Here is a 14281-nt window from a genome sequence, read left to right on the forward strand (position 1 = left end):
TAAAGAAACAAAATCATATTCTAAAAGCTACATGTCACAACTATGATGACTCCTTAATGAGCTTGCAGAATAAAGTACAGGATGGGATTGAGGACAGAGTAGATGTAGGATTGGGTGAAAACAAGCTGAAGGAATTACGAAATGCATGGAAACAAAAACAGGAAGAGGAAAAAGTTAAATTTTCAGAGGTAGTAAAGAGACAAATTCAGGGAAAAATAAAAAATGCTGTTATACAAGTAATTAAGGAAAAAGAAGATCTAATGAGTGATACAGTGGATAAGAGGAAATGTTTTGTGATTTTTGGGATGAAGGAAAAAAAATCCAAACAAGTTCATGAGAGAGTGTGAAGAGAGAGAATTGGCAAAAAACTATTATCAGACAGGTCCAGGACAGCACACAGAAGCTGGAACAGGAGGTGGAGGAAGTGACCAGGTTGGGAAGATTTAGTGAAGGAGTTAGGAGACTAATGAAAGTAAGAATGAGATCGGTGGAGAAAATTATGACAAGGAAAAGGAAACTGGCCGATGATACTGAACATAAAGATATATGGATAAAAAGAGATATGAATCTAGAGGATACGGAAAAGGAGAAAGTGCTAAGAAATGAAGCTAAGGAAAAAACGAGAAAAGGATGGAGATCGAGAAAAGGAATTTCTACTGGAGGGTTCTAGATATGAGACTAAACAAGAGGTATCTATGGAAGAATGAGGAAGTCATGGAGGAGGCAAGAGATTAAGAGTGACTTATACTAATATAGATGGGTTGTTATCCAGTGTGTTGGAGGTTAGGGATTATTTGAGAGAAAAAAAGCCGGCTGTAATGTGCATCGTTGAAACAAAACTAAGAGCGGAGATCCATGTTAACTTTAAGGAGGAGGGATATAATAGCTGGAGAAGAGGCAGGAAGGGTAAAGGAGTGGAGGAGTGCTAATAATTGTTCGTGATAACATATGTGTGGAGGATGTGCAATATGGTGAGGGCAAGGTGGAAGTAGTAATGGGAGTAACAATCAAAACAGGAATTGAAAAAAAGAAAAATTATAGTTATATATGTGCCACCTAAGACAAATACATGGGGAACTGAGGAACATAAAGATATGTAAAGAGAGGTGATTAAGTGCTTAGATAATATGATGAGAAGAGATGGAAGAATACTTTTTTTATTGGAAACTTTAACTCAAAAAGTAAATTGGAGAGAGATGAAAGTAATGGATAATGCTAGACAGACAAAAAAAAAGACAGTGGAGCGAGGTGTTACAGTTGACTATGGTAAATACAATAGACTAGTGGGTGGAGGAGTCAACAAGGTACAGGGGGGAAGAAGAGCCATTATTGCTTGACAAAGAAACCCGAGGCCCCTCCCAACATATAATACCTTCCTCCAATGGGAAGAAGTGATCATGTGACATTAGAGCTGGAAATACAGGAGGAGGATGGGATAAGATACAAAGATGACTAAAAAAGAGAGATTAAATTATGCAAGAGCAGATTTTGAAAAATTAAGGAACTTTTTTGCTGACATTGAATGGAGAAACATTATGTACAAAAGAACAATACAAGGGAAATATGAAATATCGTTACAGAAATGTAACAAAGAGTAAAGAAATACTTACCTTTTTATAGAGTTAAGAAAAAAAAAAAATACATGCTTGGTACAATACTAGATGCACAGAAGCTAAAAAGGCAAAAGATAAAGCTTGGAAGAAACTCTTAAACCAGAGAAATGACAATAACAAAGAACAGTATAAGGATGCGATAAATGAATATATTAGAGTAAGGAAAGAGGAAGAAAGAAACTTTGAGAAAAATGTGTTGAGTAAAAGCAAAGATGAACCTAAACTTTTCTACAAATTTATAAATGGCTAAATAAAGAAAAAGGAAACAATAGAAAAAAATAATTAAAGGAGGGAAGACTTACCAAACAGAGAAGGAAATGTGTGAAATAATGAATGAGAGCTTCAAAATGGTAATCACTGTAGAAGATTTTACAGAACATAATAGGACAGCATTGCCAAGGATTATAGGAAATCAGTCCACAAAGAGGATATTGGAAGATTATTAAATAATTTGGGTGTCAGAAAAGCAATGGGGCCAGATGGTGTACCAGGATGGGTGCTAAAAGAATGTAAAGAGCAACTACTGGATCCAATTTGGGAAATAATTACAAGTTCACTAAATGAAGGGAAAGTTTCACGAGAATGGAAGAGAGCCAACATAATACCAATATTTAAAGGAGGAAAGGCAACTGAACCATCAAATTACAGACCGGTGTCACTTACAAGCATTATGGGGAAGTTGTGTGAAATAATTATAAAATAAAAAAAATTTGGGTAAACATCTGGAAGAAGAACAAGTTATATTAAACATACAATTTGGGTTCAGGACAGGACATGTGTGTTGAACTTATTACGCTTCTACTCGAGAGTAATAGAAGGACTGGAAAGCAGAGATGGATGGGTGGACACAGTATACCCGGACATAAAAAAGGCTTTTTGATGAAGTCCTTCATGGAAAACTACACTGGAAACTAGAGAACATGGGAGGACTGCGAGGAACTTTGTTAGAATGAACAAGGGATTATTTGAAGGACAGGGAGATGAGAACTGTGATCAGAGGTGTATACTCATCTTGGGGTAAAGTAATGTAGTACCACAAGGGTCAGTGTTAGCCCCCATTATGTTTCAAATTTATCTAAACAACATTCACGATGGGATAAACAGTTATATTAATTTATTTGCTGATGATGCAAAGCTCCTAAGAGTAATCAAAACCCAGGAGGACTGTTTGCTGCTACAGGAAGATATAAACAAAATCTGTGAGTGGAGCAAGAAGTGTATATTAGAGTTCCTTGCCAAGAAATGTCACGTAATGGAATTAGGAAAGAGGAAAAGAAGACTGGTATAGAACTATTTGATGGGAGAGGAAAAAATAATGAAGACTAAATAGGAAAAAGATCTGGGAGTGATTATGCAGAAAAATCTGAACCCCGATAAACACATAAGCAAGATATTTGGATTATCATATAAAATGTTGACTAATATAAGAGTGGCATTTCAGTTCGTGGACAAAGATATGATGAAAAAAATCATCACAAGCATGATACGTCCAGAACTGGAATATGCAGCTGTGGTGTGGTTTCCGAACTCTAAAAAAGATATAAGAAGATTAGAACGGATACAGATGATTACTACAAAGATGGTATTAGAACTAAAGGACCTAACACATGAAGAACGGCTGAAGGAAATGGGATTACCAACCTTACAAGATAGAAGAGAATGAGGAGACTTAATAACAATGTACAAGATAGTCAGTGGCATTGAAAAGATAGACAAGGAAGACCTGGTGCTGGTGACAGAAGATAGAAAGACAAGAGGTCATGTAAAGATCAGGATGAGGCAGTGTGTGAAGGATATTGGAAAATACAGTTTTCCACACAGAATGGTGAAGTGGAATGCATTGAATAATGAATTTGTTACAGCACATAATGTGCATAACTGTAAGAAAAAATTGGATAAATGGAGACATGAAGACAGGACACCATGAACCTCGTTTGAACCCTTTACAATATAACTTGGTAAATACACACACACACATATGGAACGCAGCCGTTGAGCAGGACGCACGCATATGAGCAGCTCGCAGAGATTACTACAAAAGGAGTTGGACTCAGGCTTAGACGTATGTACAGGGAGAGAGGGGGCCATAGGTTCTCATATCTCCAAATGAAATAAGTGTTAGATCACATATAAGGAATGAATAACAAGAGAGAGATGGAACCAAGTAGTGCTGCCAGGTGCATGGCAGAATCAAAACATACGCCGAGTGAAAACCAACGCTTTATAGAAACCCCTATTGGTTTAAGGAAATTGACTGATGATACTATGGAAAAGGATTTCTTGGGTTTCTGGGATGAACGAGGTAATATGAGAAAGCTTATTAATGTACAAAGAGAATTAAGATATATGAAGGAGGAGACTGACTGCTAACGGAGAACACAGCCCTGAAATTGAGAGTAGCTGAATGTGAGAAAGTCAGTCAGTGCAATAAACCAGGAATTGAAAGAGGAGATTCTGGAAATAAGGAAGCAAAATGATGTTCTAAAAACCACATGCCAAAATTATGTAAGCTCTTTAAAGAGCTTGGAGGATAAAGTGCAGGACGGGATTACAGACAGGGCAGAAAGGTGGTCTAGGTGATAACAAATTGAAAGAACTAAGAAATGAATGGAAACAGGAGCAAGAAGAGGAAAAAGACAAATTTTCAGAAGTGATAAGGAGACAAATTCAGGAAAACACAAAAGTTGCTGTAATAGAAGTTACCAAGGAAAAGAAAGATTTGGTGCCGGATGCAGTGGACAAGAAAAAAAAGCTTCGTGATTTACAGGATGAGGGAAAAGAAAAATCCAAATAAGTTCACAAGAGGACGTAAAGAAAGGGAAATGGCCAAAACTGTTATCAAACGAATACAAGACAGCACACAAGAATTTGACCAGGAGGTGGAAGAAGTGATTAGGCTGGGAAGGTACAGTAAGGGGGTAAGAGACTAATGAAGGTGAAACTGAGATCTCAAGTGGCTGTAGAGGAAATTATGACTAGAAAAGGGAAGCTGGCCGATGATATCAATCACAAGGAAATATGGATAAAAGGAAATATGAACTTAGAGGAAAGGGAAAAGGAGAAAGTGCTAAGAAGTGAAGCTAAGGAAAAAAACAAGAAAAGGACAGAGATAGAGAAGAAGAATTTTTACTGGAGGGTTCTCGATATGAGACTAAAGAAGTGGTACCTAAGGAAAAAAGAGGAGGTCGTGGAGGAGACAATAAATTAAGAGTGACTTATACTAACATAGATGGTTTGTTATCAAGCATATTGGAAGTTTGGGATTATTTGAAAGAGAAAAAGCCAGATGTAATGTGTATCTTTGAAACAAAACTGAAGAATGAGATACATATCAACTTTAAAGAGGAGGGATATAATGCCTGGAGGAGGGACAGGAAGGATAAAGAGGGAGGAGGAGTGCTAATAATGGTTCGTGATAATATATGTGTTGAGGATATGGAATATGGTGAGGACAAAGTGGAAGTAACAATAAGAACAGAAGATTTGAAGAACAGAAAAATTATAGTTACAGATGTTCCACCAAGACTAATACATGGGGATCAGAAGCGCATAAAGATATGAAAAGATAAAGTGCCTAGATAACATGATGAGAAGAGATAGAAGAATATTCTTAGTTGGAAACTTTAACTGTAAAAAAATAAACTGGAGAGAGATGGAAGTAATGGATAATGCTGGGCAGTGAAGTAAGAAAGTGTTACAGTTGACTATGGTTAATGCAGTGGACCAGTGGATGGAGGAGTCAACAAGGTATAGGGGGGAAGAAGAACCAATATTGCTTGACCTAGTTTTCACAAAGAAACCAGAGTCCCCTCCAATAATACAATACCTTAGTCCAATGGGGAAAAGTGATCATGTGACATTAGAGATGCAAATGCAGGAGGAAGATGAGATAAGTTACAGAGAGGACTATAAAGGAGAGAGATTAAATTATGCAAGAGCGGATTTTGAAAAATTAAGGAGTTATTTTGCTGATATTGAGTGGAGTAATATTATGTGTGGGAAGACAGTACAAGAGAAATATGATATATTCTTACAGAAATACAATGGAGTAAAAAAGTTTGTTCCTGTTTATAGAGTTAAGAAAAAATACATGCTTGGTACAATGCTAGATGCATACAAGAATCAGGCAAAGGCAAAAGAAAGAAAAAAATGACAAAACAAGTACTTTTTTTCACTAACTCAATAGATATACAAGTTTATAGCTTGAAGAAAAATAAATGTACTTGAAGAAAATTTAAGTGTCGGAAGGTTTAGTGGAGGATGAAAAACAGTTTTCTACTTTATAACAACAATGCATACAAGCAAAAAAGGCAAAAGATAAAACGTGGAAAAAACTCTTAAAGCAGGGAAATGAGCATAATAGTCGGCAGTACAAAGATACAAGAAATTAATATATTAGAGTAAGGACAGAGGAAGAAAGAAAGTTTGAGAAAGATGTAGTGGATAAAAGCAAGGATGAATCTAAACTTTTCTACAAGTTTATAAACGGCAAAACAAAGAATAAGGAAGCAATTGAAAAAATAATTAAAGAAGGGAAGACATACCAAACATAGAAGGAAATGTGTGAAATAATGAATGAGAGCTTCAAAACGGTATTCACTGCAGAAGATGACTTCACAGAACCTAATAGGACATTGGATTGCCAAGGATTACAGGAGATAGCAGTGCACAAAGAGGACATTGGAAGATTACTGGATAAGTTGGAAGTCAGAAAAGCAATGGAACCAGATAGTGTATCAGGCTGGGTGTTAAAATGTAAAGAGCAATTACTGGATCCAATTTGGGAAATAATTATAAGTTCAATAAATGAAGGGAAAGTTCCACTTGAGAGTTATTGCAGGACTTGAAAACAGAGATAGATGGGTAGACACAGTATACCTGGACATTAAAAAGGCTTTTGATAAAGTCCCGCACAGAAGACTTCTTTGGAAACTAGAGTACATAAGAGGACTGCGTGGAACCTTGCTCGAATGGACAAGAGATTTTTTGAAGGATAGGGAAATGAGAACTGTGATTAGAGATACAGACTCATCTTGGGGTAAAGCAACTAGTGGAGTGCCACAAGGGTCAGTGTTAGCCCTCATTATGTTTCAGGTTTATGTAAACGACATTCACGTTTGGATAAACAGTTATATAAATTTATTCGTTGATGATTCAAAGTTGCTAAGAGTTATCAAAACCAAAGAGGACTATCTGCTGTTGCAAGAAGATATAAACAAGGTCTATGAATGAAGCAAGAAGTGGAAATTGGAGTTTAATGCCAAGAAATGCCACATAATAGAACTATGAAAGAGTAATAGAAGACCAGTATGGAACTATTTGATGGGAGAGGAGCAAATAAGTAAGACTAAAGAGGAAAAAGATCTTGGAGTGATCATACAAGAAAATCTGAGACCTGATAAACATATAAGCAAGATATTTGGACTATGGTGGGTGGGTGGTGTAAAAAACTCAGGGAGAGAAGGAGACACAGTATATATACACTGACAGGCAGGCAGGTAGAGCAGTATATATACATGTCAGGAGAATCACGCCGCGGTGTGCTGGAGAATGGAGCACGCAGATTGGTTGCTTTCGTGAGGCCTCCCAGTCGCCCCGATGGTGAGCTGCGCTGCTGTGCAGGAAAGGCAAACAAATTCTTCCAGCTCACCATCGGGGCGACTGGGATGCCTCCCGAAAGCAACCAATCTGCGCGCTCCATTCTCCAGCACACCGCAGCGTGATTCTCCTGACATGTATATATACTGCTCTACCTGCCTGCCTGTCATTCTCTCTGAAGAAGCCCTATGGGTGAAACGTAAGAGAAATAAAGTGCTCCTGCTCTCCCTGAGTTTCTTTACACCACCCACCCACCAATCTGTTCTACAATATTACAATATTTGGACTATCATATAAGATTTTGACTAATATAAGAGTGGTATTTCATTACATGGATAGATATGATGAAAAAAATCATCACAAGCATGATAAACCTAAGGCTGGAATATGCAGCTATGGTCTGGTCTCCCAGCTCTAAAAAGGATATAAGAAAACTGGAAAGGATACAGAAGATTGCTACAAAGATGGTGCCGTAATTAAAAGACCTCACATACGAAGAATGACTGAAGGAAATGGGACTGCCAACTTTACAAGATAGAAGAGAACGCAGGGACCTAATAACAATGTATAAGATAGTAAATGATATTGAAAAGATAGATAAAGATGGAAGGACAAGAGGACATGAAAAGAAGATCAGGATGAGGCAGTGTGTGAAGGATATTGGAAAATACAGTTTTCCACACAGAACGGTGGAAAATTGGAATGCATTGGGTAATGGAATTGTCATAGCACATAGTGTGCATAAATGTAAAGAAAAACTAGATAAATGGAGATATGGAGACAGGACACTATGAGTCCCGCTCGAACACTGTACAATACAACTAGGTAAATACACACACACACACACACACACACACACACACACACACACACACACACACTTTGATGAAATTAGTGCCTCTTTATTAAAATAAACACTGGGTAGCATTTTGACTACACTTACGCATATTATAGATTTATCTTTCCATCATGGTGTTTTCCCTGATGAAAATGAAAATAGCAAAAGTCTTACATATTCACAAGTCTGGGGACAAATATGTAATTGATAATTACAGACTAATATCTATCTTTCCATCTATTAGTAAAATCTTTGAAAAGGCCATTGCACATCGACTCTGTGCTTTTCTTGAGGACAATAATCTAATAATAAAAAGCCAGTTTGGATTTAGGAAAAAAAAATTGTCTACACAGGCAACAGTTCTGAATTTTATTTCAAAGGTATATACTGAATAAGACAGGAAGTATTTTGTTGTAAATGTGTTTCTTGATATTTCCAAAGCCTTTGACACACTAAACCATGACATTTTACTAGTTAAATGATGTTGGTGTTAGGGGACCATGTTTTAATCTTTTGAAAAGTTATTTATCTAACCGCAAACAATTAGTCTTTTGTAATATGTAATATTTTTTCTGAGTACAAATTTATTAAACAAGGTGTGCCTCAAGGCTCAATACTAGGTCCAATTTTATTCTTGATCTACATTAATGATATTGTAATTCTAGTTGTAATGCTCATTTTACTATGTATGCTGATGACAGTTGTTTCACAATCACCGATTCTGACCTCCATGTTGTTCACTCAAAATTATCCCAGGAGTTAAATAATGTCAATAATTGGATTAAAGCTAACAAGTTGAAATTAAATATTGATAAAACACATGTTATGCTGTTTCAGAATAGGTCTTTGGTTCATAACTTAGCGCCAGCAAAACTAGGTAATCACATTGTTAATCATGTTAAAACTACAAAATTTTTAGGAGTTACAGTTGATGATTATCTAAATTGGAGGGAACATATTGTTAATATGTCTGTAACTTTATCAAAACTCACTGAAATATTGTATCATGTTACAGGTAAATTAATTGTAGAATCAATGCTAATTCTTTACTATACACTGTGTTACTCTAGATGAATGTATTGTATTTCTATTTGGGGTTGTACATGGTCATCTTTCCAAGATGTATTACTCAAAAATCAGAAATCTATTTTAAGAATGATATTCTACAAGCAAAAATATGACTCGACAGGAAATATTTTCCAACTTAAAATTACTTAAGTTAAGCTACATTCATAAATTTTTCCTCTTACTCAATATTTTCAAATCATTAAAAAATAATGCTGACATTTTTTCTATTCAAGAACATTCTCGTGTCACTCGTAATAACCAGATAAATATGTTTTTTTCTTTTAGAACTACACTCCTTTGAAATTCTACTATGTGTCTTGGTTCTGAAGTTTGGAATACACTTCTCTATCAATAAAATGTGAATATAATACATTGTCAGTCAATAGCTTCAAATTTAGAGTAAAAGAGCATCTTTTATCATCTTCAATCGTTACAGTAATGCTCATGTATGTATACAATAGAATTATACGTATTATTGATTTATCATGCGTACAACAATTTCCTGAATAAATGGCTTTTTTTTTTTTCATATTGCTAGGGTTTATAAATTTTCAGACTTATAATGTTATCTTTTTTAGAGGATTTTCAAGAGTGTATTGTTACAATTTTGGACTGAGTGAAATAAATCATGTATAATGTCCACAGGTCTGCATAATGAGATTTATTTCTGCAAACCTTTCAACGAATGTATTTTTTCTTCATATATATATGCATTGTTTTGGAATAATATGGTGAACTTGAACTTGAACACACACACACACACACACACACACACACACACACACACACACACACACACACACACACACACACACACACACACACACACACACACGCGCTCGACTCACAATCGAGAGGGTCCGGGTTTGAGTCCCGGAAAGCAGCGAGGCAAATGGGCAAGCCTCTTAATGTGTACCACCTCTTCACCTAGCAGTAAATAAGTACGGGATGTAACTTGAGGGGTTGTGGCCTCGCTTTCCTGGTGTGTGGAGTGTGTGTTGTGGTCTCAGAGGTCTATGAGCTCTGAGCTCGCTCCGTAATGGGGAAGATTGGATGGGTGACCAGCAGACGACTGTGGTGAATTACACACACGCGTGTCGTGTCACTTATCCCTTAGATAATTTATCTCAGTATTAACTCTTTTACGTGGTTTTGAATGGTTATTGGAATGATGGCCAAGGTAATGAACTTCCACTTTAATTTATCAATGGTAAAAGTAGTCACAGCGAGAGGTAATTTGGTGCAAATCACTGTGCTCCTCTTAGACTGAAGGTTCTTTATGATGCAAGCCTGAAAAATAATTTACTCTTTTTTCAGAATCTTGCAAGGAACTTTCTTCACTGGTTAAATGAAGAAGTAAAGGCAAGAAAAGAAGAACCAGGCAAAATACGACCTGCCTTCCCAATGATATGGAACAAGTTTTTAAGGACTACAAAACAGTTAGATCAAATAGAACTAAAATTTAAGTAGCGATCTGTGATGCCACCAGTGAGAAAAGTGATTTATAAATTTGATTAAGTGTTTATGTGTTTGTTTGTATGATATTTTTATGATTTTTGTAAGCAAAGTGCACCATTGTGTTGAGAGGTATTCTGAACTTCAGTATATAGTGGCAAGTGGAGATGCTGTCTACAGAAACTGACCTCTTTATCACACCTCCATCTCAGTGAAGGTATGAATCTTGTGTCCACAATGTGAGTGCTAAGTAAGTATGAGAGCTTATTTCAATCTTGTGTTGATATGATACATGAAATTAAAAACTAACAAAAATTGCACTAATTTTGATTGAATGTTACTGAAGTGTCCAGTTCACTTTTTTTTATCATCATGGAAACATTTCTCATGTTGTGCTAGCATTTTGTGATTTTGTGTAGTTATTACGCCAAATTACTTTTATCCCACCATAGGTCTTAAGCAAGTGAGTGGAAAGGACAGTGTTAAGAAGAAACAGATGGTGTCCATTGAATTTTATATCCATCTGATGTAAAATGCCAATAATGTTGTGGAGAAAAGAGATATGAGGAATGGTGTTTGGGTAAATCATGGCCAACATGGCATGTAATAGTATGTACATCTTGATGGCTCAAAACCACACAATTAATCATGCTAACAGTGATGCTAGAGAAATGTTCTTTATTTTTAATGGAATCAGCAGTTACTAAAATATTTGAAGAGCACCATTGTGGTGTTCCTGAAGGTGACAATGAGTCCTTCATTACCTTGAAGTTAACCTGCCATCCTCATCTCTGGAGGGATGTGTTTGCTTTACTTTGCAGCACTAGGCTGAAGTAGAGAGAGTGCCCTGCCAAACTAGAATGACTCGGCAGGTGGAGCAGTGAAGATGTCTTCATCTTCCTCAGAGGTAATGATGATGTTAGGGGTCAGTAGTGAAGGTGAAGGTTATATATCATTCTCTGTCATTGTGGTGTCATCTGTCTCTGTGGTGGTGGTTGTGTCTATTGACATAATGGTAGCCTCAGTCACAGGGTTGGTGACAAGGATGTCACTTATCATGGTGGTTGTATCTGTAAAACCGAAGGTGTCAATGTTTTCACTCGGTGTGTTGTCTCTTGGTGTGGAGGGATCAGTGGAGGAGCTTATTGTAGTTACACCATTAATAGTAATAGCAACAGCATCAGTATTGGCATTGGTGCTTATAGTGGGTGAGGAGGGATTATCTGTAGTTACAGTAATGTTGTCACCAAATGTGGAGGGAGTAATAGTTATGTCATCAGTAACTGAAGTAGCAGGGTATGTTGTGTCAGGGAGAATCATTGTAGTGGTGGTGGTGTTGTGTTCACTGGAATCATCAAGTGATGTGGTGGTGGTGTGTGTAGGAGTGGGTGTGTCAAGGATGGTGGTCGTTTCCTCGGAACTGGTGAGAGACGTGATATCATTGAGTGGGTCTGTGAAGGCAGTGTCCGGTGTGGTGGTGAGGGTGATGTCATCTAATGTGTTGCCTTGAGGTGCAGGATTGAATGTGTTGGTGTCATTTGGTGTGGTTTGTATATTGTTGTCTGTTGCATCACCACTAAAGAAACTGGTGACATTGGGTACAAGGGTACTGGCATTGGTTGTGTTGGGGGTGGCATCAGGGTCAAGAGTGATGACCACATTCCCCTCAAACCCTTCACTGATGGCTAGAGCACTGCCTGAAGGAGCAACAGTAGTGGTGTCACTTTCTGTAATGGCAATGACAGCAGTGTCGCCTGGTGGTGTAGTCATGATGATTGTGTCCTCAGATGATGTGATGGCTTCTGTCTGTGATGTGGTGATGTCTTGATATGATGTCAGATCTTTTTCAGTGGGTTGCATGTCGTCAATTGCCTCAGTAGTGCTTGCAGTGTTTGTAGGTGATGTGATGATGGTGGTGTCTGCTGGTAATGGTGTAGTAATGGTGAAGCTGTTGTCTCCGGGGGATGCAGTGGTAGTGGTGTTGTCGAGGCCTGGGGTTAGGGTGGTGACGCTGGTTGGCTCTTTTGGCAATATGGTGGATGTATCATCCTCTGGCAATGTCAGGGTGGTAATGGGTTCCTGTGGTGCCTTGGTGATGGCTGCAGAGTCTTCAGCTGGTGGTGTAGTGGTAGTCCCTTGTTGCTGTGGTACAGTAGTAGTGGTAGTGGTGCTAGAGGCTGTGGGTGGTGAGGTGTCATTATCTACAGGTGTGGTTGGAGAAAGGATGTGTAGAGTTGGTGCAGCAGAGTGGTCACCAATGGGTGTCGTCAACCTACTACTCCCTTCATCAGCAGCTGGTAAGGCATCATTCAAAGAGTTATCCTGGATGGGAGCAATAGCGGGTATGCCACCAATGGTGTGCAGGGAGGTGTTGCCACCCTTCAAGGCTGAGGGAACACTGTGCTGCTCTAGGAAAGCATCCAGTTCTGCACTGCTGCTAAAGGATCTGCAGTAGAAAGATAATACATTAACAATTTTTTGTAAAATGCATCGTGACTGATATTAATATACACATTATAGTCTGGTCCTTTTCTATGTGTGTGTGTATTCATGTATTCATTGATTTATTTATTTATCTAAAGAGAAAATGGGTATAGATGTGTGACCTAAACTTGGGTCGAAAACCTCTCTGGTCAGCAGTGTAGGTGACCCTGACAATCTTGCCCCCAGCGCGGTGCAGGAGGTAGGCACCATGCTGCTCCCCTGGCCCATAATAGGCATACTGTGCAGGCATCTTCTGTAGTGCTGTCACCTTTCCATCCACCTGCAGTCATGAGGTAGTAGAGGGAACATGTGAGATGATGTATGTACTTGGGTATATTTTTGTGGCACTGTCAGCACCACTACAAACACCCTAGACCCCAGACTCAACTGAAGCATTTAAAGACATCTAGTAAACACATTTAATTTTGTCAGTGGCTCATTTTGTCTATGAGGTCAAAAGACAGCTTGGCAGCCAGAAAGAATTTGCATTTACTTATGAAAATCTGAAAAAAAGGATGCAATAGGATTTTATATATATATATATATATATATATATATATATATATATATATATATATATATATATATATATATATATATATACAGGTAACTCTTGATTTACGCATGTTTAATTTACACGTTTTTGTTAATACGTGACTGAAAAAACATTATAATTAATTAAATTTGCGCGATCAGACTGCTTATACTTGATTTGGGCCAACCGCATTTTCAAACTGAGCGTCAGATGCAATTTCAAACTGTGCCAGAGAGTTCCGCAGCTGGCCGATAGGTGGGTGCTCTGCTGCAAAAAGAATTTTCCAAGAAAAAGTGCCAGACCACCATGCTGCAGTTTTTCAAGAAAACACCAGTGGAAGATGTAGTACCAGAAGAGGATGTGGATGATCCTGTGGAAGCGGTGGAAGCAGAGGAAGAGCAGATGGATGATGACGTCCTTGACTAGGAGGTGGACAGCGACGGCGAGTGCTTGTGAGGGGTGAAGACATTGGCGTCCTGCGTTTATTTTTTTACTAGAGTTTACTTTTATACTGTGGGGTTATTTTTGATAAGTGGACTTTTGATAAAGTGGAAAAGCTCAGAGGAAGATGGTGACTGACTGTGGTGTGAGTGGTGAAAGCAATGTTTACTTATTCTTTGTTGTTTTCTCTTTTTTTTTTTTTTTTGCTTTCTCTTATTATTTCTTGCTTTTCTCTTTACTTTAAATACA

At 37.7% G+C, this 14281-nt stretch overlaps 1 protein-coding gene across 1 annotated transcript in view; it reads left to right on the forward strand.

Annotated features, from left to right (window-relative positions):
- LOC123514706 overlaps positions 1 to 10890 on the forward strand; it is a 32357-nt gene extending 21467 nt beyond the window's left edge. The window contains exon 8 of the mRNA XM_045272770.1: positions 10435 to 10890. Coding sequence (XP_045128705.1) covers positions 10435 to 10587 — 153 coding nt within the window. The 3' untranslated portion in view covers positions 10588 to 10890. The remainder of the gene's footprint in view (positions 1 to 10434) is intronic.
- The last annotated feature ends 3391 nt before the right edge of the window (positions 10891 to 14281 follow it).

Source organism: Portunus trituberculatus, chromosome 38 (genome assembly GCF_017591435.1).
Source record: "Portunus trituberculatus isolate SZX2019 chromosome 38, ASM1759143v1, whole genome shotgun sequence".
Classification (NCBI taxonomy): domain Eukaryota; kingdom Metazoa; phylum Arthropoda; class Malacostraca; order Decapoda; family Portunidae; genus Portunus; species Portunus trituberculatus.